Raw genomic sequence first — 25,430 nt, forward strand, 5'->3', positions numbered from 1 at the left:
TTTGTGCTCTCCCTGTCAGATTCAAGAAATTCAAGTTTTTCATTGGCAGAAAGTGACATCTTTCTTTTTTCTTCAATGGCACCTTATATCTGAGCTGTTAGCTAAGCTACACAACTTTGATATGAGATTCACATTCACATGTCAAATTCTTAATGTCTTTTTTTTCTAAACATATGTGCCATTACAATGGTTAAAGTATCATACTACATTTGAGACCATTTTTAAATACCGCGGCTCCGTAAGCAATGACGGCGATGAGTGTAAACTATAGGCTGGGTTAAATGCAGAGGACAAATTTTGTTTCAATATATGCGAGTCTACTGAGAAATGACAATAAAGGAATTACAAATAAATATAAATCTTATAAATATAAATCTCAAATGTTAAACTTTTTGGAGCTAGTATGCTGTTTCTGCGTTTCTGTTTCACAGCGCTTTGTCAGGCGTTGTCTTCGATTCGGAGCCTATTATTATGAGCATTTATGCAGGTCTACCTATAATTTATCCATGATAATAAAAATTGTCACAGCCTGTTATTATGTCACAAAAAGTGCATAGATAGGACCTCGTTCAACCAAACCCCTCGGGATTACAAACATGCACGAAACACACAAAAGCTTTTGGAAAATGTTTTTTATTAACAAATAAAAATACAGCCATGCGTCGCTTTACGTCCACGATACGTTCTGTGAAACAGGACGTTATGTGATTTGGACGTTGTGCGAGCACCATACTAGGCTATATACAGTATATGGTAGGCCTAAAGTAGGCCTATGTACTGTACCATTATGCGCCCGGCAGCGAAATCGCTTAATTTCCATGAGACATTATACACGTGTTGTGTGCGGGAAGTGTTGCGTGGCTTCACTACTCCGGTTACGTCCGCTACGTTCCGTTCGGGTTTTTAAACTTTACTATAACCTTATGGGTCTACGAACGGACGTTAAGCGGCGCATGAGTGTACAAGCAATACTGTAGAATAACAGAATCCTTAAAAATTCAATGCCTTTAATTAAACCGAAAGTCACGTGTTGCAGCGCTATGCCGTCCATCTCAGCCGAGAACGGAGAAATGTCTAGCTGAGTCCTTCCCGAATCATGCTCAACACCCCCCCGGCCCTCCCCCCTCCCCCAAAGTTCGAATATTCGCTGTTGATTACTACTACTAAATGTATGGAGACAGTACTGTACTTTCTTGAATGCAAACATGATTAAAATCAAATACATCCCCATCTGATTTACACTTACTAGTTACTTTTATGACCAATGTTCTAACACTATGTTTAGTGTGACACTTCATTTCTGTGTTTCAACTAATCAGGTTACAGACGTCAAAGGTTTGATCTGTAACCGTCACAAATAAACACTGACAAGGTCACAGAAATCATGTGGAACATTGGAATACATTATCCCTATATGATGTTGTGGAAAATATTCTGTTTTAAGTTTTTAAATTTGCACATTTGTGTAGAGTAGATGAAATTTAGTTGATCTTTTCCAGAACTGCACGCACCTCCTCAGGACTGTACCCCCATGGTCCCATCTTCCCCTGGTTAATGAAACGAGAAAGACAAAATAATGAAATGTATGCCATCTCAGAAGCATTAGCAGGCTAGACACAATTCTAACTTCTACAAATTACAAAACAAAAATAAAACATGGCCAGACATCTCAGTACAAAAGCAATTCTTAACAGGATTATCCCTTTCACTTTTCATAATTCTTAGCAATTGAAATTATCATGTTGGCCTGAGTGTAGGGCAGATTTCCCCACATAACTTCAGACAAGAAGATAAGTCAAAACTGCAGTTGGTAAGTGGCAAAAGGCAAAACAGTTTAGTACAAATTCTCTGACACACTGGCCAGCAGCCAAAAAGTTCAAATAGCACACTTCAAATAGCTCTGAGAGGAAAAAATAAATTATTTCTAAGTCTACATTCTAGTACATCCCTTTGCCCTCATCTCCTTCCCTGAAGGCCCCGCCATTGTGAAGATTTGCTAATACCAATGAGTAAGCTACTTGAGCTGGAAAATTGTATTTGGGAGGAGACAGGCTTACATTTTGGGATATTCTCAATCCTCACTCAGCATCTAGCAACAGAAGCATTCAATATCAAAACTGGTTGAGAGGATAAGCAAAGTGAATTTATTTACTATGATTACTATATTTACTATTAATTGTACTATTTATTGAGCTTGCTACCTTTAATATTGGGTAAATATATGCCTTTGCTGCTAGAAATATTGATTGCCAGAAACCTCCCATAAGACAAATTTTGTGCAAAACCATACTCTTTGGATGAATTTGTGCATATCACACATTAGACATAAAAATATACTTATATACTTAGAAAAAAGCATATGTTCAATGGCTTGAACTGTATGTCTATAATGCAATTAATTTTGCTTTCTGTCTGTGAATCCAGTGCTTCTGCAGACTCCCATTAAAGGGTCAGTGAGGGGGGGCAAGCCCCCTTTCTTCAGGCACCTTTCAGCTGATAAATGAGAAAAGCACAAAACCACTGGCTCTCCTCTACTGCACTATGTGTGATGTATATTGTAGCTACTGGCTCTGGGGGAGTATCAGTGGTACAGAGAACTGCATTAAAATCACATTGTATGCCCATTAACTTGTTTTATTATTTTTGAGGTAATTGTGCATTTTGTCATCTTTTAAAATCTAGACAAAACAAACACCCACCATCTATTTTAAAACCATACCTTATAGATCACTTTTCCTGACTGAAGGACATAAAGCCTTTCTGGCAAAGCTCCATATTTTGAAGCAGTGACATCAGTCATTTCATCCACAACAACAGGACATAGGGGATCATCATTTTCCAAGCATCGAGCTGCAGCTATACGTTCCTGAAGATCTTTATGCTTTTTTATATCAACATTGTTCGAAAAAGACCAGCCGTCTGAAAGGAGATGAAATACATTACATGACTGTTATGCTCCACTCCATAATTTAGCATAATGTAGCAATCTGATGTTTTATTTTTATGGTTCTTGCATAGAACTAGCATTTCTAAGCAGTTGCATCTTATTCTGCCACCTTATCTCTCAAGGACGTCTGACAATGTGAATTCCTATATATGCAGTCTATTCATAAATTGAAATCTGGTGTAATCTTCACACAAATTCTCCAAATTGAAAATGAAAGCTTCAAGTATAATCGACATCTGTTGTTTCACTCTAGATTTACAAGGCACCGATAGAAAGGGGAAAATTCTGATAACCTTCCATGGCAATCATAATAATTAAGACCATAATGGAGGTGAATGGACCTTATTAAGTTGGTGTAGATCACAACGGTTACAAAAAAGTTTACATTTGACACAAGCATTTCCAAATGTTTCAAAATTGTATGCCATTGTGTTGCGGAATTCATGACTATCATGTATTCTGTTTATTGAAATTCGTTTTCTGTGCTCATAGCTAGTTCAGAATTATTAAGTCTCCTGAGGGGGGGTGTTAGAGGGAGTGCATGTTTGTGAAAAGACATACCAGTTGCATGTGCTTCAGCGATGTACACAACAAGGAAATCTGCGACATTGCTGAAATCCTTGACAAGCTGTTTAAATTCATCAAGCTTGAAAAGAAATGGGGGTCAGGTACAACTTCCAAAGCTCAAAACCAGAGGCCTGTGACCTAGGACAGAATACAAAATAAATCATATTAGCTAACAATTATTGACAGAAAATATAACAGCAAGCAATGATACAGGGGGTCCATACACCAATAGAAACAAAGTGATAGGTTAGCTGTGACCAGGTGGTCTGGCCCAGCTTTCACAATAGAGGCTGACATCATAGCACATCTCAAATGTCCTTTAAACAGACTAAATCTGAATGCAATACCATCATTTATGTGCATCCACATGATCTCTGCAATTTGATTAGTTTTCCATTCACCAAACTTAGTCATATAAATGTAATAAAATGCCATGAATTATCATTGTCTTACAGGCTAATAGTCATATGTGGAATTGTATGTTTAAAAATTAGAGCTGGGGCACTTATTGTATACCCGGTCCCGGTGGCAATCGTGGGGTCCCCCCTATAAATATAAATATAGATATGTACTGTGTGTGTAGATTGTGTTTCAAAGACGATCTCGCAACTTGCCTAACGTCAGACAAACATGCAAACTTATGGTTCCGTGTATGACGACTGTTCATAACAAAGTTTGCAATGCTCCCGGGAGAAACAACAAAACGGGAGGGCGCTGTGAGATGGCCTTGAAATACGGGAGAAACCCGGGAAAAACGGGAGTGTTGGCAGGTATGCCCCTACCTAGTGCTCCAGTGGTATGCTGAAGTCTTACACAGACTCAGTACGCAGTATACAAGATTCCATGGATGCAAGCCAAGGCAATCAGCTACACGCTTTGCACACACATCACCAAGGCTTATATCGTTAACAATAAACCCACTCACACAACTACACAACCACGCAACAAGAATGCTAATCCACTACAGAATCCACACAGCGCACTCGCTTACCCGACACACGCGCACACTCGAACCCGAGACACGCACACTTGTGTGTCGCTGTACAACTTTTCACCTGTGCACAGCAAACATAAGCTAGAGATCGAAAAATATTCTCTTACTCGACAATGTCGCACAGAGAAACAACTAATATCATCGGAAAGGGTAAATTCTGCGGTTTATTTTTATATGTGTTGTGAAGCGATAGGGACTTCGTGATTTATTCAATCGAGAAGCAGGAGTGTGAAAATGGGTGAAGAAATTAGTAAAAATATACTTTGCATAAGTTTGATCTGTCTTCATAAAGTGATTACTTCGGTATGTACAAATATGTGACTAGCATCATTACAAAGCGCTGGCTCCGTTCATTCTTGTGATATGTGTTCCATATCTATGCAATGACGAGTTCATGAGTAATTCAAACAAGAGTAATGGGTGTGGAGATGGACGCAGAGTTGTATGCAGATTGTAACTGTGATTAAATTTGATGTAAATTCAAAGATTATTTTTCTCGCCAACACTTCGTCGCATAGACAAGCAACTAGAATCGTTAGCGGTGAATACTTCGTGAGCAATTCAACCGAGAAGAAGGGAGGTGAATTTGAACGCAGGCTGCGTCTGTCGGGTTTTAAGGGTTAAAAGACATTTTAGTAATTTAAGTGACGTATAATTTATTAAAGTTTTTTTTCCCAGAGACCCCCCAAAATTTTGCTGTTGAGGCTTTCAGGGTGTCTCAAGCGTCAATCAAGGGGATTTACCCAAGACTACAGAGACTACAGAGAGGAAGCTAGATAGCTAGCTAATATTATCTGATTAACGTTGACGTAATGTCAGTGATCTTGTTGTCGCTTACAATGGATTTAGCTAGTGTAGGCTTAGCTATTGAAAGACTAATAAAATCAGACATATAGGCTATTCTCATCGGCATATTTTATATTTTTCTGAGTGGACGATGTATCAAGCGAAGTAAAATTATCTGAGTAGCTAATCTAATACAACAAATTACTTTACGTTGATAACGTTAAACGTTTTAGAACAGTTTTACTGCATCAACCACCATTTAGGCTACTTTAAAGTCTTGTGATAAATTTAAGTCGCATTGCATTATTGGATAGATTAGGCCTACTTTTTATATAGATTACTTTCCCGTAGCATACAGTGCGCGGTTATAGGGTTGCCGGCCGTCCCGGAATCATTCCGTAATTGGAAACTAAAAGACGTGTTCCGTATTCAACGTATACGGGACGCGCTTTGTTCCATATCAGTTCAGTGCAAATCTATGGGAGAGAAATATTACAGGTTAGACTATTAAGGTAGGGCGATTTGTATGAGATGGGCTGAGGGAGAGAAGCAGGGTTTCCTTCTGTCTGTCCGCTACCCATACAGAGAATGCGTTTCTCACTGGTAGTGCGACTACCCAGCAGCAAACGTCCTTATCAGCATTTTCCAGCACCGTGCCTTACGACAAAAAAACGAAAAGACACAAAGACCTCACAAATGCAACTGCATATTGCATTGCAAAAGACATGCTTCTCATTAGCACTGTCGAAAATGTGGGATTCAAGAAGCTTATCAGAGTGCATCAAATGTAGTTTTTATATAGGCTATATTGTTTTTCTTAAAATAGCTGGTCCCGTTTCATTCTAAAGAATGAGAAAATATATGTTAAACTGTTGTTTTGCACAGCCCAAGTAAAATTCTTGAATGATAATCTGTTACAAACGTATTCCTATTGCTCAAAAATACAAAACTGATCAAATTCAGGTTTCTGTGTTTGCTTGTCTTGGATAGGACTTCTCACAACCACGTATGTGGGCATTTTTATGTTATATCTTTAGATACAGTAAGTCTACTTCTGAAGGGTAATGCAGGTGTAAGACCTGTTATATTTGTTATAGGTCCACAGTAGTCGGAGCTCCTCAATCCAACACCGCCCCCCCGGTTCCTTACTTTAATTTCAGGAAGTTGGCAACACTAGACTGGATACTATCTTTCGCAATGCATTCTGGCTGGTTTGGTTGGTCTCCAGGTCTTTTGCTTCAGGCGTCGTAAAAAAAAAAAAAAAACTTTTGATACAAATGCGGCTGAAATTTGTCACAAGTAGGCCTACTCATTTATGACCATTTGAAAATGGAAGTGCTACCAGGGTCCAAGGTAGTTTAAAAAATAAAAATAAATAAAATTCCATATGGAGAAATTAAGACACAGCCGCAAGATAGCGATAGCACAACTCCCTCGTTTCCCTTTACAAAGCTTCTAGTTTTCGAAAATGTGACAAACAAAACCAGAAACTTCTGTACCCTTACAACGGGATTCCTGCTCTTCGCTTTAGGGACCCCTCTGTACAATTACAAAAGGATTCCTACGGCGTCGCTGTGTGAACACCGAAATATGCAATGGTCAAATTTATCTTACATAACGTAGTGAGCAAGTTGAGCCAATGTCATACCTTTTAATAAATGTGAAATTCTCGTCTTCTTGCCGTCCAACGTGACAACCGCAGTGTCTGGGGCTCTATTTCCAACAAATGCTTCCTCCCCGAGAGAGATCCATGTCTGCTTCAACACACTTTTGATGAAAGCCCATGTAGTAAACGTAGGTCCCCAGTCTTCAAACTTAAACTTCGGGTTCTGCGTCATCGTCACTTTTTCGCCAAGCTTTAACAGAATTTTCTTGGTCAGGCTCGGTGCAATAATTGACAGTGTTTTTAAAATCAGCGTCTGTAGAAACATATATAAAACGAGATAAGCACTTTTAACATAAACAAACAGTTTCCCCATTTCGGAGTACTTGCAGATCAAACAAAACCAGCGTTCCTGAAGCTAGCCTCGTCAAGCAAGCAACAATAAGTACTGAGGTGGGTACGTCATCACTGGTTCTTCGCTGGTGTCGGAAGTAAATTCCTTATGGAAATTACAACGGACTTCGCACGCTATCCCATTTTAGTCAAGTTCGGATTCATTTCAGGAGCTGAATTAACCTGTTTGGACTCATTAAATGTTTCGATATTTTCCGAAAATGTAAAGATTTAAGACTTGTAGTTGGTTTTGTAGTCCACTTTTATAACAACATGTCCAATAGACATGTTGTGTCCCCCCTCCCCCCCCCCGCCCAACAAAAAACGCAACACAGCACATTTACAGCTGCATGAAGCCATCGACTTTAATGTTTAACCATTCGCCAAAGAATGGATAATAATTGGAACAGCCATAACAGTGTTGAGGAGATCAACAATATTATACATCAACATTCAAATGCATTTACAGATTGCAGCAAAAGTTACGCACCAGCCGGAGCATTTAAAGAGTGAGTGAGTGAGGGTGAGGAACACGCACAGGTTCTGAAAAAATATTATCAAAAGGGGGAAATACATGTGCATAATTACAGCGACATTAAAATATTTGCATCGAGTTTAATCATACATATAAATAATTTTTCACTATTTGTCATCATTAGAACACTCGTAGGCTAACAAGTTCGATTGAAAGAGATCGCAATAAAACGCGCTCGACATTCAATATGAAACCGATCAACAGTGTTTAAACAAGGAATTTTTGAGGGCGAGGAGAGGGTTATAACCATAGGCCCTACAAAGCGACATTAAATATTTCCAGCGAGTTTAATGATACATAAAAATTGGTTATTGCTGGGCCTATATATAATCATTAGGGTTGTTCAAAAATTTAATCTGCATCAGAATGATCTGGATTTGGAAATCCCATGTTTTGCTATCCAGGATCAGGTAATCCATTTTACTTTTGTGTCAGTTTTTCAAAGCAACATTGGATTGTATCACCCTGATCCAGACAAAATTTTTTCAAGATTACCAAATCTGGATTACCAGTGCTCAAAATGGGACTACATATCACAATGTAGGCTACTAGCTATGTAAAGAACAACAGGTAGAATAGCCAGTGTGGGGTCACTTTTAAGACAGAAAACAGCACAGGGAGCATGCACAATACTTGCCTGTATTGTCCTGCACAACATCACTACCAGGCACAATGTCCCTCACTGTGATTATGTTTATGATGCACCTGAGCCTGTTGAAGACCCAGACCAACCTCCGGCGTTCTCTCAGAACGAGGGACTGACTGGACATGCAATAAGGGATGCAATTGTTAGTAACTACTTTGACTAGTTCATCTCTGATGTATCATTGTAAATAATATACAGTGATGAATGACAGTTAAAATTAAATATTTTTGTTTGATATTGACAGCTGTTTGGGGAATTATTTTATGGGGACAAAATCCTTTTTTTTACTTTACTGTACTGAAAGATTTAATAGGTAGCCTAATGTCTACTTTATCTACTTTTACGGTTAAACAAATCAAGTTTATCAATAAATCAATCAATAAATAAATGTATATACTGCATGATACAAATGTTGTATTATTTGACCAATTTTAAAGTTTTATTACATTTTGTTCCTGAAATCCATCCTGAATCCACCCTTCTGCTGGGATCAGGATAATCCTGATTTTTTGAAGGTATCCCAATCCTACTAAAAAGAACAACACATACTGAAGGTTTGATCCAGATCAAAACCAAGACTGGATTACGTGATCTAATCCGATTTCAGAATCCTTTTTTTTCTTTTGAACAACCCATTTTCAAGATTTGATCCAATCCGATAGCCGAAATCCGATAAGATTACTTCTGAAAAACTGGGCCTAGAACACTCGAAGGCTAACAAATTTGATTAAGAGAGAACTCAACAAAACGCGCTTGACATTTAGACATCTATTGAATAGAGCAATGCGGGGGGGGTGACGTCCTGACAAATCAGATACCACCATCACATCCAGGCATTATGGGATCTTCGATTTAGAATAGTGGTGTTCAAAACGATTCTTTTTAGTGATTCAGTTCCTTTCGTTCAGTTCAATAAAATGATTCGAATCTTTGACTCACTGAATCTTTGACTCACTGAAACTAGCACAGAACTAGTGATTCTGGCAACACGTAGTCACCAGATAATGTTAATTAGCTAACATTAGCTATTTACATGTTCCAACCAAATTTCAGAGCAAGTAAATTGCTGGGTTGTTAGATGAAGCCATCTATCAGTATCAATTACATATAAATCTTCTGGTGCCACTGCCATTGTTCCGTCCACTGTGTCTTCAACTCCGAACTTGTTGTCAGGACTGAGTTGTCTGAAATTTCAGTCGCACACACCTCTTCAGACTCTACCTGGAGTGACACCCTTGCCATTTGACCTTGTAAATCTAAGATTCTTGGCTCGTACTTGTAGCACTATCTCTTACGTTGTATTTGTAGCACATTTTGCCAAAGTAGAGAAAGAGTGCAATGCGGGAAAACCACGCCCCTCGTGGGGGAAAACATTCCGCGAAGTTGAAAGGGAGTGAATGGGAAATTGCGGGACACCGTGTCTGGAAACAGCCTTAATGTAAAATGTCAACACCAGACTATTTCAGTACTCTTCTGTCTGAAGAAAGGGCCAGATATAGAGAGAAACTAAGTCTGATTGGACTCCCTCAGTGTCCCTTTTCTATCCCAAAATCAGTGTGGAAAAATGACCCCACAGAGTGGCCAGCGTAAGCTAACGTTGTGATCAAAATGCTCAAGTGTGTAGCCTACTATTGAGCCAAGAGATCAGTAGTTGAACCCAAACAATTATATTATAATCAGGGAGTGACATTAAAACTAGACAAAGAGGGTTGGAAATTGTCAGTGGGTAGTAGATTTTAGAACTCACTAACCAAAGTAGCAGGTAGACAAGATCAGACATTCACTGTCCTTACAATAACCACAAATACACTTAACCAAAAGAGAATAAATTGAATTCAAGAGAGAACAAATTATATGTTATATGCATATGTTGATATGTTTGTATATTGTATGTATGCATGTTTTTTTTTTAATTAAAATATGAATTACAGTTAGACTTTGGCTGATGAAAATGATGGCTGGTGGCTAATGTTAATTTTCAAAATCAACTAGCCACAGTGGCTGGTAGCTAAATGTTAATGTCTAACCCTGATTACAATGTTATTCTCCACATGCACCAGAAAGCTTTATTAAAAGTGACTAACGGGTGAGGATAAGCCATTTAGTCTCTGCAAACATGAAGATCGATTGAGTACTTTGGTAGGTAGCTAGCTAACCTAGAGCAAGCTAATGTAGGCCTATCTGGGGAATTGGAATCAACCATATACAAATTTTTAACAACAAATTCTCAGATAGAGAATTAATTAACTTTTTGAGGTACCTTACATAAAATGTCTGCTGCACACATAGACGTGAATAGTATTGGGATCCTATAAGGTCCCCGTTGTTTACGAGCCCTCCTGTCTGTTAATAGCTTTAAGCCAACTATGACTTCTTTTTGGCTCATTTTGCGTCTTAGAATCCTGTAAAAGCTTAAATCAGGATTAGTTATTTTATTTGCCGTGCAACCCACCACGCAACAGCTTTTTGGCATGGTTGCGATTTTAGTTTCAAGACAATAAAGAGAACCGTGCAATGCAAATCAATGGAAAGTGCAGCATTGTATTCCCCCATGGTGTGGGCATGGCCTAACTGCGCTCTGTCATACAGTGCTGCACTTTATTGTCCCAGTGATTGTATTCGATATATGTAACCGAGGGTGACCATACGTCCTCTTTTTCCCGGACACGTCCTCGTTTAGAGACCCATGTTTTAGGTCCCAAAACAAGGACATGTCCGGGAAAAAGAGGACGTATGGTCACCCTATGTAACCTTTGATCAGATTAACTCTGGCTCGCTACACCGACCTTGTGCTCAGCTTCAGCACTGTCTGCATTGTATGACCTTGTCTTACAATCTTGCCCTTGTGCCTGTTGTTTGCCCACTATTTGCACTTTTGTACGTCACTTTGGATAAAAGCGTCTGCTAAATGAATAAATGTAAATGTAAAATAACAAGCCTCTGGCCAAACACTGCCTGCCTGTTGCTCAGTTAACGGAAGCTGTCAATCAAGGTTCAAGGAGGTCGTGTGGATGTGACTGCGTTGAAAGTGACCAGTCATAAGAGAGCCAGTGCCTCCATTGGCAGAGTTAACCCTCGCGAACGCGTGTGCCCTCCAGCGCTCGCCAAGCAGAAACTCTCTCCCACGTGGTGGCTGCTTTGCGGGCGAGAATGTTTTCTGCTCTTGACTTTTGACATAAATCTGACACCGTAGAGCAGGATCTTATGGCTTCGTTCCTTTCCAAGAGCCGTTTAAAAGCCGTTTTTTAGGGGGCAGTGGTTACTCGGTTCATCTTCGAAATAATCATATCATATAATGTCAAACCTTTTAGTTGCGATTTCTGCTCCATAACCACTATGCTACACTGACAGAATTTATGGCACGCAGTGAAATTTGGGCGCAACGATAAAATGAACGGCTCTCAAGTACGACTCGGATCCCTTCGTTCATACCAAAGAGCTGTTCAAAAGCCTCGGACCGGTCCCGAACGTAACATCACTAGGAGATGCATGATAGACACAGGTGTAAACGGCGATGTGTCTCAGCTGTGCACTTGTGATCCGATCGCCCAAGACGCATTTTAAAACCAAGTGTAAACAGGGCCATTTTTTTTTCAACACATTCGTTTGAATTTTACCGCCCACTTCACATGCCTGGACATGTTCTAATGAGTCTGGCTCAAACCGACTGACTGAGGACAAAGCGCAGAAAAGCAAAGCACGTTTTTCACATAAGGTGAGTGTTATTACAGTTACAAACATATCTTCTTTATGACCCAAAACGACTAGGGTATTTTTTCCTTTCGATGGTGACATGATAACATACTCTGCCTGTTTAACGGCTTTGTCGAATGTGGCTAGCTTCTCGTAAATCTGCCATAGTCCGACAGACTAGCAGGTGCTCTGAATCTAACGCTGAGTGAAAAGGGGGTAATTTTATGCTTAAAATTATTTGCATTGACTCAGAATTCCGTTGGTGAGCTAGTAAAACATAGAATTCTGGCAAGTCTACCCTGAAATGTTACTGTAGCTAAAAGGAAAAAGAGACAACCACTAACTTAATTAATGTTACGGGAGCATACTGGAGGGGATGAAACAACCATTAATTTAAACACATCAGACTAGAGGCTGCAGTTTTCTTTGTTTTTCTTTGCTTTCAAATATTGAAAAAAAACTAGTTTGGACAACTTTTTATATGATTTTTATATGCAGTCAACTTAAAAACACGTTAAAACATGTTGACAGTTAAGTTCATATTACTTAGAAATGCTTTTTATTGTTGCCGAGAAGCTAATTCACCATACTCAAAAACATTGTGTTGGATCAGCTTAAATATTTGTGTTCATGTTGACAGTTATTAAGTTCATGTTACTTAGAAATGCTTTTTATTGTGGCCGAAAAGCTAATTCGCCACATTTAAAACATTGTGTTGGATCAATGAAATTCTACCAGCAGTTGGCATTACTCAAAAAGCTTGATGCAAAATGTTGCATTAATTTTATTTGTTGACCCAATATATTATTTTTCAGAGTGTAAGGTGCAAAAAGGCTTCTACAGCCCCAGGGTCGATCTGAATCCCCTACCGGATATATAAAAGTGTGCGTGATGTGCTTAGATTTTTATGGAGGCTCTTTAGAATCATGTGGTAAAAACAGGTAATACCAAGGGATTGGCGTAGAGCAGGGGAGATCCTAACAACCTGCAAAACCCGCTATTCCTGCTTTCTGCACTGTCATATCTATTAACCTGTTCCTTTCTAAATAGCCTGCCAACCTTTGCGCTACTATATTAAAGAAAATCTTGCCTTCCACATTTAGGAGACATATAGGCCTGAACTGACTTAATTCTGATGATTCTTTTTCCTTGTACATGTAATTAAACTAGTAGTTAAACTACATTTTGCGGTAGCTTGCTGGCATTTCAACTACATTCATATTTGCACAGTAGTTAAATTACTTGTTTTTTGCCATTTTTTGTGTAGTTAACTACTGAAACTACAAACAATTTTGTGTCATAAAGAGCTGACATTCCTTGCACTTTCCCATGAATAGTGGGGTATTTAGTTTATGTATGACCTGTGAACAAGTGGGCACTTTTGCAATTTTTGCAATAAACTCAATTGAGTGGCATTTTTTGCTGGCATGTGACTGTTTTGTATTATATTTTGTTATAATTTTGTATCACATGTACACTGTCAATTTGATAATTTTTTCACAAAGTAGTTAGAACTACTTTTTCTAAGTAGCTTTAGTTAACCAAACTAGATTTCTCCCTAGGGTAGCTTTGCTGTAGTTCAACATCTTCCAGTGTGAAGTAATTGGTAGCTTGCAAAGCTATGCTTTCAAAGTAGCTTCCCCTAACACTGGTATCTATCAACCAGACTTGGGTTTAAAAAATCTATATGATTATTATACATCCCATAGGCCAGCTGCCTCCGTGAAGCTGCCCCCCCATGCCATCAAAAAATTAATGAAAGTATTGCTGTTCGTTTATGCTGTGTTTGTGCTGGTTTGTGCCGTAAAAATCATTTGTGCTGTTAACGGTTTTAAGTAATTAAACTTTAAGATAAGATAAGATAGAACTTTGTTGATCCCACAGCAGGGAAATTCACTTGTCACAGCAGCATTAAGACAGAGGTAGAAAGGCAAAAGTGGCAATGTGCAATAAGTTAAAAAAATACAAAATACAAAAGAAAAAGCAAAGAAATATATATATATATAGTCAGAATCAATAAAATAGTAAATATATGTACATTAAAGGTAAAAAACAAATAAGCAGTGCAGAAATGAGCACTGAGTGCAACCTATATATGCACTCTAAGAAATGAAACAGTGATGTTGTTCATATTATGTAACTTTGTCGTGGTAAAATTATTATAATTCTTTAGGTTTTTACATAAAAAATAACAAGGTTTCATTGGAATAACCTAACAGTAAGATATTTCAAGGCTACAAAACACAAAAGATTCAAACTGAAATAACCACCTCAGGTAAATCACACATGCACGCAAAGGTACACAGCGTATGACGTTTTTTCAGACCTGCGCAGTAACCACGGAGGAAAGCAAAATTGGCGCTCGCCCGCCATGTGCACTGTTGGAAGTTTGGAAGCTGTCCTCCTCGAAAAATTTGGTAAGTACAAACGTTTCCTTAATAATAAAGTGTGGAACTGTATGTTGTGTCAACAGACGACATGCGTTTTCAGTTTGTATTGCCTTCCGTTTTACATTTTGAAAGAGTTTTGAAAACAGTCATTGCTAGCTTAAATCAGACAGAGAGAGGGAGACAGAAACACAGACACACCCACAGTTTCTTCCTAATGTGGTTTTATGTTTTTATTAGGACTGTGATTTTAAACGTACTTTAATCGCATTTTATTTAAAACGCATTAAAGCGGGCGGTTAGGGTGCAGAAGTATAGATTTTGGCGGGCGAGCGGCTGTGTGCATCTCATGTCTCCCCTCCCGGCTGTGTGCTGGCGGCTGGGGGGGTTGCTTGTTGCTTTGTGTTAAACACTCGTTTTTTTATTTATCAAGTATTTCTGTCCCAGATATTAAGTAACCGCATTCGACCCGGATCCGTCCAAAGCGCTCTTTGAAATCGCATATTAAAAACGTAACGTCAATAATAAGAAAGTTATCGGACGAGTACTGGGTTAAATCCACACTAATGGCATAAAATTACAATTTGTATCACTAGTCACGTTTTAAAATGTCAGACATTTTCACAATCCTCCGCTGCGTCATCTTACCTTGCAGTGTTTGCAGAGCAGTGTTTTAGGTCCTGAAATTCATCCTACCCCCTCATGTTTGGTCTCTAAATGTCCATAAGAAGCCAGAAAATACAGATATCCACCGTGTTTTTTCGACATTACATCCGCGAAATGAACCGATCCACTCGAACAGTACCGTTTCTTCGGGAGAAAAAAGGACGATAACTTTTCTCCGAACAAAATACACACAACCCATACACTTGTTATGTTTTTGTTGGTATATATATATATATATATACTTGATGTCCAGTGACTCAGAGAGGCAGAATGTAACAATAACTGGTGTTCCATATCTGTTTTAAAGGAGATTATTAATCATGGTCTCTCTTCTTTTTAGGTTGAATGTGGAGGTGCAAACAGTGCTCTGAGGCCGTATCTACGAGGTATCAGTTACTAAAACATTACAAATTGAAGCATTATCATTTGGGTCAGAGACACTCATATCCATGCACATACTATGAATGCCCATGCTCATTCAAAACATGGAATGCTCTTAAAACTCATCTGAGTCGATGTCATGTTGATGTGTCAAGTACTAGAAGTGCAGAACAAGGAGTTTTTATATGCCTTTTGTGCCCTGGAAGTGAAATACCATCCAGTAGAGAGTATTTTTCTCACATCAATAATCATCTGAAGCATTATGAAACAGTAACTTGTGTGTTTCAGGATTGTACATTTCAAACTAATATATATGCTACTTACAAATCACACAAGAATAGGAGACATCCACATTGCACAGTTAAAGACTTTAAAGTTGAAGTAGTGAAAGGTGGTACTGTAAATTATGACCATCATGCATCTGAAGACCATCCAGGGGATCTTGTAGAAACTGCCTCAGACTTAGATTGTCATAATTTGATTGAAACTGACACGCCAAATGAGAACTTGCAAGAAACAATCATTCAAAAATTGGCAACTGTTCTTTTGAAATTGGAGGTTTTTTCACATCTGCCATGTTCAGCAATTGATGGCTTGCTTGAGGAGTTGCATTTCATTTTGACCTCAGCAGCGCTGCCTATATCACATAGTACAGCTTTTGACATTTTCAATAAACATAATCTACAGGTTGATCAGTCGATAATAAATGAACTCAGTGTTGCCATTTCTACCAATAATCCTTTGGTAAAAGCTATTGCTAAGGGAGGTCCACTGGCATCTGCCTTCAAACGCAAACAATACTACAAGGAAAAGTTTAAGGTTGTGGAACCTGTCGAGTATGCACTGGAGGCAAGGTCCAACAAAACATTTCAGTACGTTCCATTACTAGAGTTACTTCAGCAGTTACTTGCTCGTAAACATGTAGTTGATAAGCTTGTTGATAATCATACAACCTCACCTGCAAATGCAAACCAGTATGCGTGTTTTCAGGATGGCGAGCATCACAGAAAAAATCCTTTTTTTGGTGAGCATTTAAGGATTTCCCTATGTTTTTATATCGACGACTTTGAGGTTTGCAATCCGTTGGGGACATCACGCAAGAAACATAAACTTTGTGCAGTGTACTGGATTTTAGGTAATTTACCTCCTGGTTGCAGCTCAACCCTTTCCTCAATCTACTTGGCACTATTATGCAAAAGTGATTACATCAAAACTTTTGGCTATGAAAAGATATTTGAACCTCTCTTGCATGATTTAGTGATTCTGGAACAGCAAGGCCTGTATATTCCACATCTTGGAGTTTTTATCAAGGGCACAATACAGTGTGTTGTAGCTGATAATCTGGGCGCTCATGGGCTAGCCGGATTTGTTGAGAGTTTTTCAGCTAAGTATTTCTGTCGTTTTTGTACAGCTCAGCTTTCGGACATCCAGACTCAGGAAGTAAAAACAGGAGTTTTTGAGTGCCGAACTAAGGAAATTCACCAGCTCCACGTCAAAACAGCTCAAGAAAAGGGGATAAGCTGTTTTGGGGTAAGAAGGTCTTGTGTTTTAACTAACAGCCTTTCTCACTTTAATGTGACAACAGGTTATCCCCCAGATATTGTCCACGACATTTTTGAGGGCATAGTTCCTGTCGAACTAGCAAGGTGCATTGGGGTGCTAATATCAAAAAAGTTGTTCACTCTAGACCACCTCAATAATCTTATCCACTCTTTTCCTTATAAAGAGGGAGATAAAACTAACCGGCCTCATTTGTTACCAAAAACTTTACAAAAGAGTCACACAATAGGTGGCAACGCCCACGAAAACTGGTGTCTGCTTCGGTTACTCCCTTTTATTGTAGGAGAACTTGTTCCTGAGGAGGAACCTGCTTGGCAGGTAATTTTGGATTTAAAAGATATTGCAGAATTAGTTGTTGCACCTGTTCATAATCTAGAATCAATTGCTTACTTGGAGTACAAAATATCAGATCATCGAAAACGTTATCAGGAACTGTTTCCTGATCAACGGTTGTTGCCCAAACATCATTTCCTGGAGCACTATCCAGAAATGATCAAATGTTTTGGTCCCCTTGTGTCATTATGGACCATGAGATTCGAAGCCAAGCACAGCTTTTTTAAGCAGGTGGTTAGGCATTTAAATAACTTCAGGAATGTAACTTTGTCATTGGCAGCAAAACACCAATTAATGATTGCCCATCATATGCTTTGTCCTGACAATGAAAACCTCTCCTTGGATGTTGTTAAAATCTCAGAGGTCCCCATTGATGTCCTCAATGATGATGTTGTGAAGACAATGACCCAGAAATACCCTAAAATTACTACTGTAAACCTTGCTCAAAGTTTAACTGTTAATGGCATAAAGTACAAAAAAGGTATGATAGTTGTGCATGGATCATGTGGTAGTCTGCCAGAATTTTCCGAAATAATTCAGCTGTGCGTTGTAAGAAATGATTTGAGTCTCATCATTAAAAAACTGACCTCATGGTACAGAGACCACTATCGAGCTTTTGAGCTACAGCCAACAAAACAGTTTGCAGTGGTTGGGTTGAAGGAGCTTTCTGACCAGTATCCTCTGGCTGACTACAGAGTTGGAACCTTACGAATGGTGACTTTAAAAAGATTTGTACACGTGACAGGTAATTTCTTTAAATGAAATATGGTAAAACAGTTTGTCAGTTATTAAAACTCAGTTACTCCTAAATAAAGTGTTGCAATGCTGAAATTCATTATGCAAAAGCTGAGATTTATCTAAGAACATTTCTGGTATTTTGTTTTTCAGAATGAACACATGATGGCTGTATCACTAAGAGTTGTACTTGGAATGGACAACGCATCAAAACTAACTCTGCCCAATGGGATGCCAGATTCAGTAGAGGCTCTCAAAGAAGAAATTAAAAGACAGTTCAGCTTGCCTGGATGTTTCAGACTGCAGTACAGAGACATTGAATTTGACAATGAGTTTGTGAACTTGACAGAGATCTCAGATATCAAAGACAAGAGCACTGTTAAAGTCATTTACTTATCAGATGAGTCAGACACAGCCAGACATCATCCTGTTTCACAGTGGTTAGATGACAGTTCTTTGTCCACAGCATCAGATACAGATAATCTTTCCTCAGCCGAGTCTACATCTTCAGGTTCTTCCCTTAGGTCACAGCCATGGCCCCAAAATTTCCAGATACCCCAGTTTAATTATGAGGTACAGATTCAGTTGGAAAGGGCCAATCAAGCCTTCCTGAACAGTGGTACTCTTTTGAGTCCAAGTCCTAAACTAAAGTCAGATATACTTGATGGTTTGGCATCAGAAATTGTCAAATACAAAGTTTATCCTTCAAATTTGGAAGTTGAAGATGTCGCTCAGGCCCTGATAACAAAGTATCCTTGTTTAAAGGAGCAGGGATCGGTTACTGGCTTCTATGGATGGAAAATTAGTATTAAGTATAAAATGGCGAACTACCGCACGAGACTGAGGAACATTGGCTGCCCAGAGTTGAGCATCAATGCAGTCAAAGAAAAGCGAGGTGCCATGTGTCAAAGTCCAAACCAGGTAAAGAAGCCAAAGAAAGCAGAAGTGAACTTCTGTCCTGATTACCCAGCAGGCGAGACAAAAGAAAGCCTTGAAAAGGAAAGAGAAGCACTTACATTAGAGGTGAAGAAGAAGAACAACCTTCAGCTAATCAGCTGTAAGATGGAGAAAACCTTCGCCCATAGGAGACGGGAGCTTATTGAAGATATGCCCTTCATAGCTGAGTTCAGAAAAAGATGGCCAGCCCTGTTTTCTCAGAATCAGGTAGAGTTTTTGTTTTTCTTATAGTTGTACATTTATTGAACAAAATGCTCTTAATTTTTGGGGAAAAAAGGCTCATGTATGTCAGTGTAGGTGTAATTCTGTTGAACCAGGGGAAACCATAGAGCCATGGAGAAAATTCCATGCGTGGTCAATCTGTCTGCATTATAATGCACAGTATATTAAAATAAATGCAAACCATTAATATATCTCCTCAAAACTTGGACCCAGTCACAGACTTATGGTTACATGTGACATTCTGTCTCAAAGCTGTTTCAGGTAAATGCAGAGTTTACCCGCATTACAACAATCCCCCTGCTGTCAACATTTATGGCTCAACTGGATCATTACTCCAGCCAACTGATGAAGGTTTTCAAAAAGAAGGGAGGGGCAGCAGGACGCAAAATCTGCGAGCTCATGGTAGCCATGGACCAGGTGTGTGTTTTTCACTTAAACCTTGACACAGACTTGAACGCTTAACATAAACTAGAAAAATTGAATTTCCTGCAGGAAATGCATGTGAATGGTGCAAGCTGAAGCAATGCTGAAAATGTTAGAAATGCATAACATAGCAGAAAAATGTTTACAGACAGAGAAAACTGACAGAAACAGGCAGAGAAAAAACAGACAAACGGACAGAAAAACAAACAGGCGCAGAAATGGATAGAGAAACAAACACAGGCAGAGAGGAACATGCAGCATTCACACTAATAAGCTGTTCATGTTTCTGTTTTACCTCTACCTCTTATTAGGTCTTTCACTTTCAATCATGTTCAAATATGTTTTGGAGCTGTATCATAATCAAATTTAGTATAAAAGAATTAATTCATAAAAGAATGAACCCATGAGTATCATTAACACAATGTCTAATTCTATTTCGTTACTCAATATCACCTGTTTATGCCAGTTTAATATTAAAAATTGCAAATCTAAAAGCGGTTGTTTTAAAAGGATTGGTTAAAAAAAACATTTGTTTTTTTTCTCTCCCACAGAATCCAAGCATTGAAGTAAGACGGGAATGCATACTGAAGGCATTATGCATCTACTTAAATGAAGATCCTGACAACCTTGTTAAGAACTATATGGTGAGCTATGACACTGTTGATCAACCATCACTAACTAAACCCTGTGAGCACTATGGTGACAATTTGTGTCCACCTTTTTTTTGGACCATTTTGGCTTTACTACCCTTTCAGCTTGTTCGTGGACAGAAATGTCCACGAACAAGCTGAAAGGGTAGTAAAAACGAACAAAGCATAAAGGTTAATATAGAAAATGCAAGTTTTTGACCCTGCTTTCATATTGATATTTCAAAAACGTGTCTGGATAGCTTACACTCAAGTTCTCTTGTTGATATAATGTGTAATTATGACATCTATCAATGACGGCAGAGACATTTAATTGACACATTATAAATATATGAATAAAAATATATGAATATATATGTGTAATGAAAAATGAACATCAATTGATTAATACTTTTTCTTTCTGCCATTTTGAGGATGTTGGTGCAGTGGGAGAGATGGAGAAAGTCGTTTTGGGTATCTATGTTGTGCTGCGAGAGGGAGCAGAGGCAACAGATCCACCTGAGGATGTTGGCGTCTTGGTTGAAGGATGTACAGTGCTGCAAGACTTGAGAGATGTGGCAAATGGCTGTGCAGCCCTCTTTGGCTTGATCTATTGTTTAAACTTGAACTATCCCAAAGACCTGCGATACACTTTTGAGTTCCTTCAAAAAGTAGTGATGGGATTGGATGGGAACAAGCTCTCCAATAAGGTGCAAGTCCTCAAAAATAAACTGCATGAGTAAATTGCCATCAAGGATTTGGATTGGATTTGTGCTGATTGTTGTACAAGAGAAAAAGGAGCGCTTTGGACTGTGGACTGATGCTGGACTCAACAGTTCAGAGTCAAGACATTTTTTTTGTTGGTCTGTAATTGTGTTTGAAAATTTCACCTGTGGTACATTGAATGTGGAGGTGCAAACAGTGCTCTGAGGCCGTATCTACGATGTACCAGTTACTAAAACATTACAAATTGAAGCATTATCATTTGGGTCAGAGACACTCATATCCATGCACATACTATGAATGCCCATGCTCATTCAAAACACATCTGAGTCAATGTCATGTTGATGTGTCAAGTACTAGAATTGCAGAACAAGGAGTTTGTATATGCCTTTTGTGCCCTGGAAGTGAAATACCATCCAGTAGAGAGTATTTTTCTCACATCAATAATCATCTGAAACAGTTGAAGTAGTGAAAGGTGGTACCGTAAATTATGACCATCATGCATCTGAAGACCATCCAGGGGATCTTGTAGAAACTGCCTCAGACTTAGATTGTCATAATTTGATTGTTTCTTGCAAGTTCTCATTTGGTAATTGGCAACTGTTCTTTTGAAAGAGGTTTTTTCACATGTGCCATGTTCAGCATTTGATGGCTTGCTTGAGGAGTTGCATTTCATTTTGACCTCAGCAGCGCTGCCTATATCACATAGTACAGGTTTTGACATTTTCAATAAACATATCTTTCAAGTTAACCATTTTATAGTTAACCAAATGTTTAAGTTATCTATAAAACCTATTTGGTTCAACAAATGTTGACAGGTGTGGGGTTAAGAGTAATGTGCATTTTATTACTCTGATATTACTCTGATTTCCTAATTCAGTTTTGTGACTGTGTATACTGTGTATATATATGGAATTATACACATTTTATTTATAAAAGCCCCAGTATTTCCTAATGATTCCTAATAAAGGTTCAAGTGAAATTAAGCAAATTAAATTGTACTCATTTAAGTATTTTATTTAGCCAGTACAACTAGGGAGTTGGATTAAGACAAACCTACCACATCGATTATGTTCATCTGTGTTAAGTTAACTGAACTCAATCATATTAAGTTAACTTAATGTGGTCTAAGTAAATCCAACATAATGTTGTTGTGGTTACGCAATATAACAGTATCCTATAGCTTTAAAGAAAGAGTACTAAGTTAGATTTACTAAATATGTGTTGTTCACATCAATAGTCTTTTGCTTTTCCTGTTTAAACAACACAGTTTTGTGGGACCGGTTGACATAACTTTGTTATGTAAGATCAACATTTCATTTCTTAGAGTGTGATCAGTGAAGTAGAAAATTGAGAGCTGCACCATTGTATTGGTTTACTGAGTGATGGGGTTTATTGCCCAATGGTATTATTAAACAGTCTGACCACAGTCGGGATGAATGACCTGTGGTAGCGCTCCTTCTTACACCGCGGGTGAAGCAGTCTCTCACTGAAGGAGCTGCTCAGGGCCACCACAGACTCGCGCAGGGGGTGGGAGGTGTTGTCCATGATGGATGCCAGTTTGGATAGCATCCTTCTCTCACGCACCTCCTCCACAGAGTCCAGTGGAGAGTCCAGGACAGAGCTTGCTCTCCTGATCAGCTTGTCCAGTCTCTTCATGTCCCTGTCCGTACAGCCTCCTCCCCAACAGACCACAGCGTAAAAGATGGCTGAGGCCACCACTGTGTCATAGAAGGTCCTGAGGAGAGCCCTGCCCACTCTGAAGGACCTCAGCCTCCTCAGCAGGTGGAGGTGGCTTTGACCCTTCTTGTACAGGGCATGGGTGTTGTCTCTCCAGTCCAGTTTGTCATTAAGGTGAACTCCCAGGTATTTGTAATTCTCTACCACCGCGATGTCCATACCCTAGATGTTCACAGGCGTGATGTGTGATGATGTCCTCTTCCTAAAGTCCATGATCATCTCCTTTGTCCTGCTGGTGTTGATGTGGAGCTGGTTGAGCTCACACCAACTGACAAAGTCCTTGGCCTGGGGCGGTGTGAAGAGGGGGCAGGGTAGTGGGTTGAGGCAGTGGGGGCAGAATCAAATCTGTTGAAAAACAGATTCAGTTCATTTGCCCAGTCCTTAACTCCGATGGGTTGGTCTCCCCCTTCTCCTTTTCCATGCCCAGATATGTTTTTCAGTCCTCTCTAAACGTCCCTGATGTTGTTCTGTTCCAGCCGCTCCTCCAGTTTCCGCCTGTAGCTGTCCTTCCCCTTCCTGATGACCTGTCTGAGCTTCTTCTGGACCCTCCTCAGCTGCTCTCTGTCACCCGATCTACATTTACATTTTTACATTTTCTGGCCAGTGACATCACTCAGCCCCACATCATTGTCCACATCGCTCCAAAGTGGGCTCAATTGTTTGTGCTGATTTGTGCCATTAAAAGAAACATTTGTGCTACTACGTTTCTTGAGTTATTAAGCTTTATTCGTTACATGCGTGACGTCACTCAGCCCCCCATCATTGTCCAAATCGCTCCAAAGTGGGCTCAATCGTTTGTGCTATGTTTGTGCTGATTTGTGCCGTACAAAGAAACATTTGTGTTCTTGTCATGACTCACGACCAATAAGAAGCGCATTCTCTGTTTGGGTAGTGGAACATAACATGACAGACAGGCTGAGGGAGAGCAGCAGGATTTCCTTCTATCTCATACAAATCACCCTGTTTTAATAGTCTAACCTGTAATATTTCCTCTCCTTTAGATTTGCACTGAATTGATTCTCAAAAATACGGAACAAAGTGCGTCCCGTATCAGTTCAATACGGAACAAATCTTTTAGTTTCCAATTATGGGATGATTCCGTATTTTACAGGACGGAGGGCAACCCTAGGATTGATAGTGAACTTAGTGAAAGTGTATTTCCAGTGTATTTTAGTTTAGCAGGCTTTACAACAGCATGGCACAGATTAGAGATAGGGATTATGGCAGGGTGAACTATTTCTCCATTAGCTTTTACAGTGGCAATGGAGATAGTGATTAGGGCATCATGGTTGGTTGTAGGTGGAGAGAGGTGGCAGGGTCTCCCTCCAATTAGGGCTTATATGGATGACCTGACTTTGGTTATTGGAGAAACTGAATGATAATTTTAGATGGGCTAAACTGAAGATCAAGCCAACCAAAAAGGGCTCATGTTACACCTCTCTTGGTCTCACTCCACTGGCTCCCTGTAGCTGCCCGCATCACGTTCAAGGCCTTGATGCTTGCGTACAGGTTGACCAACAAAGCTGCACCTAAGTACCTGAACTCACTGCTGCAACCCTATGTTCCCTCCCGACTGCTACGCTCTGCCACCAAACAGCGCCTGGTGGTCCTGTCGCATCGTGGCATTAAATCACTATCCAGGACTTTCTCCGCAGCATCTGCCAAATTAATAAATGTAAATGTAAACCGAGTAAATATGGCACCTTTCTTTGGCAAGACGGAGGGTGTTGTGGGCCTAACTCAATGAAACACCAATGAAGGAAGGTGCCTGCTTGATAATCCCAATAATAATGATATACTGGCATCTACACGGCTAATTGTTTTCTTGTGGCATAATGGTGCACGTTACCCTATAGATTTAACAGTGGCAGTTGTCTCGGTTGTCTTAGCTGAGTGCTTATCCTAATCTTAAGGCACTTTGTGTTAGCCTATAATATTAACCAATGGATTCTTCGTGTACTCTGCATTTCAGATCCATTTACAGCACTTTCTTCACTGAATTGCAAATTGTGTTTGATGTGACATAGGAAAACGCAATTTTAGGTACCTTTTGTGGGGTGACGTGCTCGCCCAGATTTTAACCAGGTGAAGAGGGTAAAATATTTTCACTTGGTCAATTATTATTGACCACTGTGCTTAAGTATAAATTCTGTTATTTCTTTCATGGTTTGACTTTAAGCCATGCATAAGCCATGATAATTGTCAAATACTATCAATCAACTATCGTTGTGTATGACAAAAAACATGTTCTTTAAAGCATTTTATACATAATGAATAACGTTTTCAGAGTTGAAAAAAAATAAATAGTTGGTTTGGTTGCTGATATTGAACTCATATTTAAGGAAACTAGGAAATATTAACATAAGCTTCAGTTTTTAAAAATGGTATCAACATGAATTAAGAATAAATAGTAAGGATTCACGAATGACTGAACAAATGCGTTCATGTCTTGAATTATAAATACTTCTTGTATAATTCCTAATTGTTACTAGCCTCATGGAGCCCAGGTAATA

General features: G+C 39.1%; 1 protein-coding gene and 1 long non-coding RNA gene across 2 annotated transcripts; one reads left to right on the top strand and one right to left on the bottom strand.

The window, feature by feature from the left end:
• Nucleotides 1-893: 893 nt before the first annotated feature.
• dio1 (iodothyronine deiodinase 1) lies at nt 894-7,521 on the bottom strand. The gene is made up of 4 exons (XM_036521403.1): nt 6,943-7,521; nt 3,509-3,652; nt 2,720-2,919; nt 894-1,547 (listed from the first exon to the last, which is right to left on the bottom strand). Exons 1-4 carry the CDS (start codon nt 7,271-7,273, stop codon nt 1,482-1,484), a joined length of 741 nt encoding a protein of 246 aa, XP_036377296.1. The 5' UTR covers nt 7,274-7,521; the 3' UTR covers nt 894-1,481.
• An 11,856-nt stretch (nt 7,522-19,377) lies between these two features.
• On the top strand, nt 19,378-20,451 carry LOC118768709. The gene is made up of 3 exons (XR_005004455.1): nt 19,378-19,390; nt 19,667-19,822; nt 20,380-20,451. It is a non-coding gene; the product is annotated as an uncharacterized LOC118768709 (long non-coding RNA).
• Nucleotides 20,452-25,430: the final 4,979 nt, after the last annotated feature.

Source organism: Megalops cyprinoides, chromosome 2 (assembly GCF_013368585.1).
Source record: "Megalops cyprinoides isolate fMegCyp1 chromosome 2, fMegCyp1.pri, whole genome shotgun sequence".
Taxonomy (NCBI): domain Eukaryota; kingdom Metazoa; phylum Chordata; class Actinopteri; order Elopiformes; family Megalopidae; genus Megalops; species Megalops cyprinoides.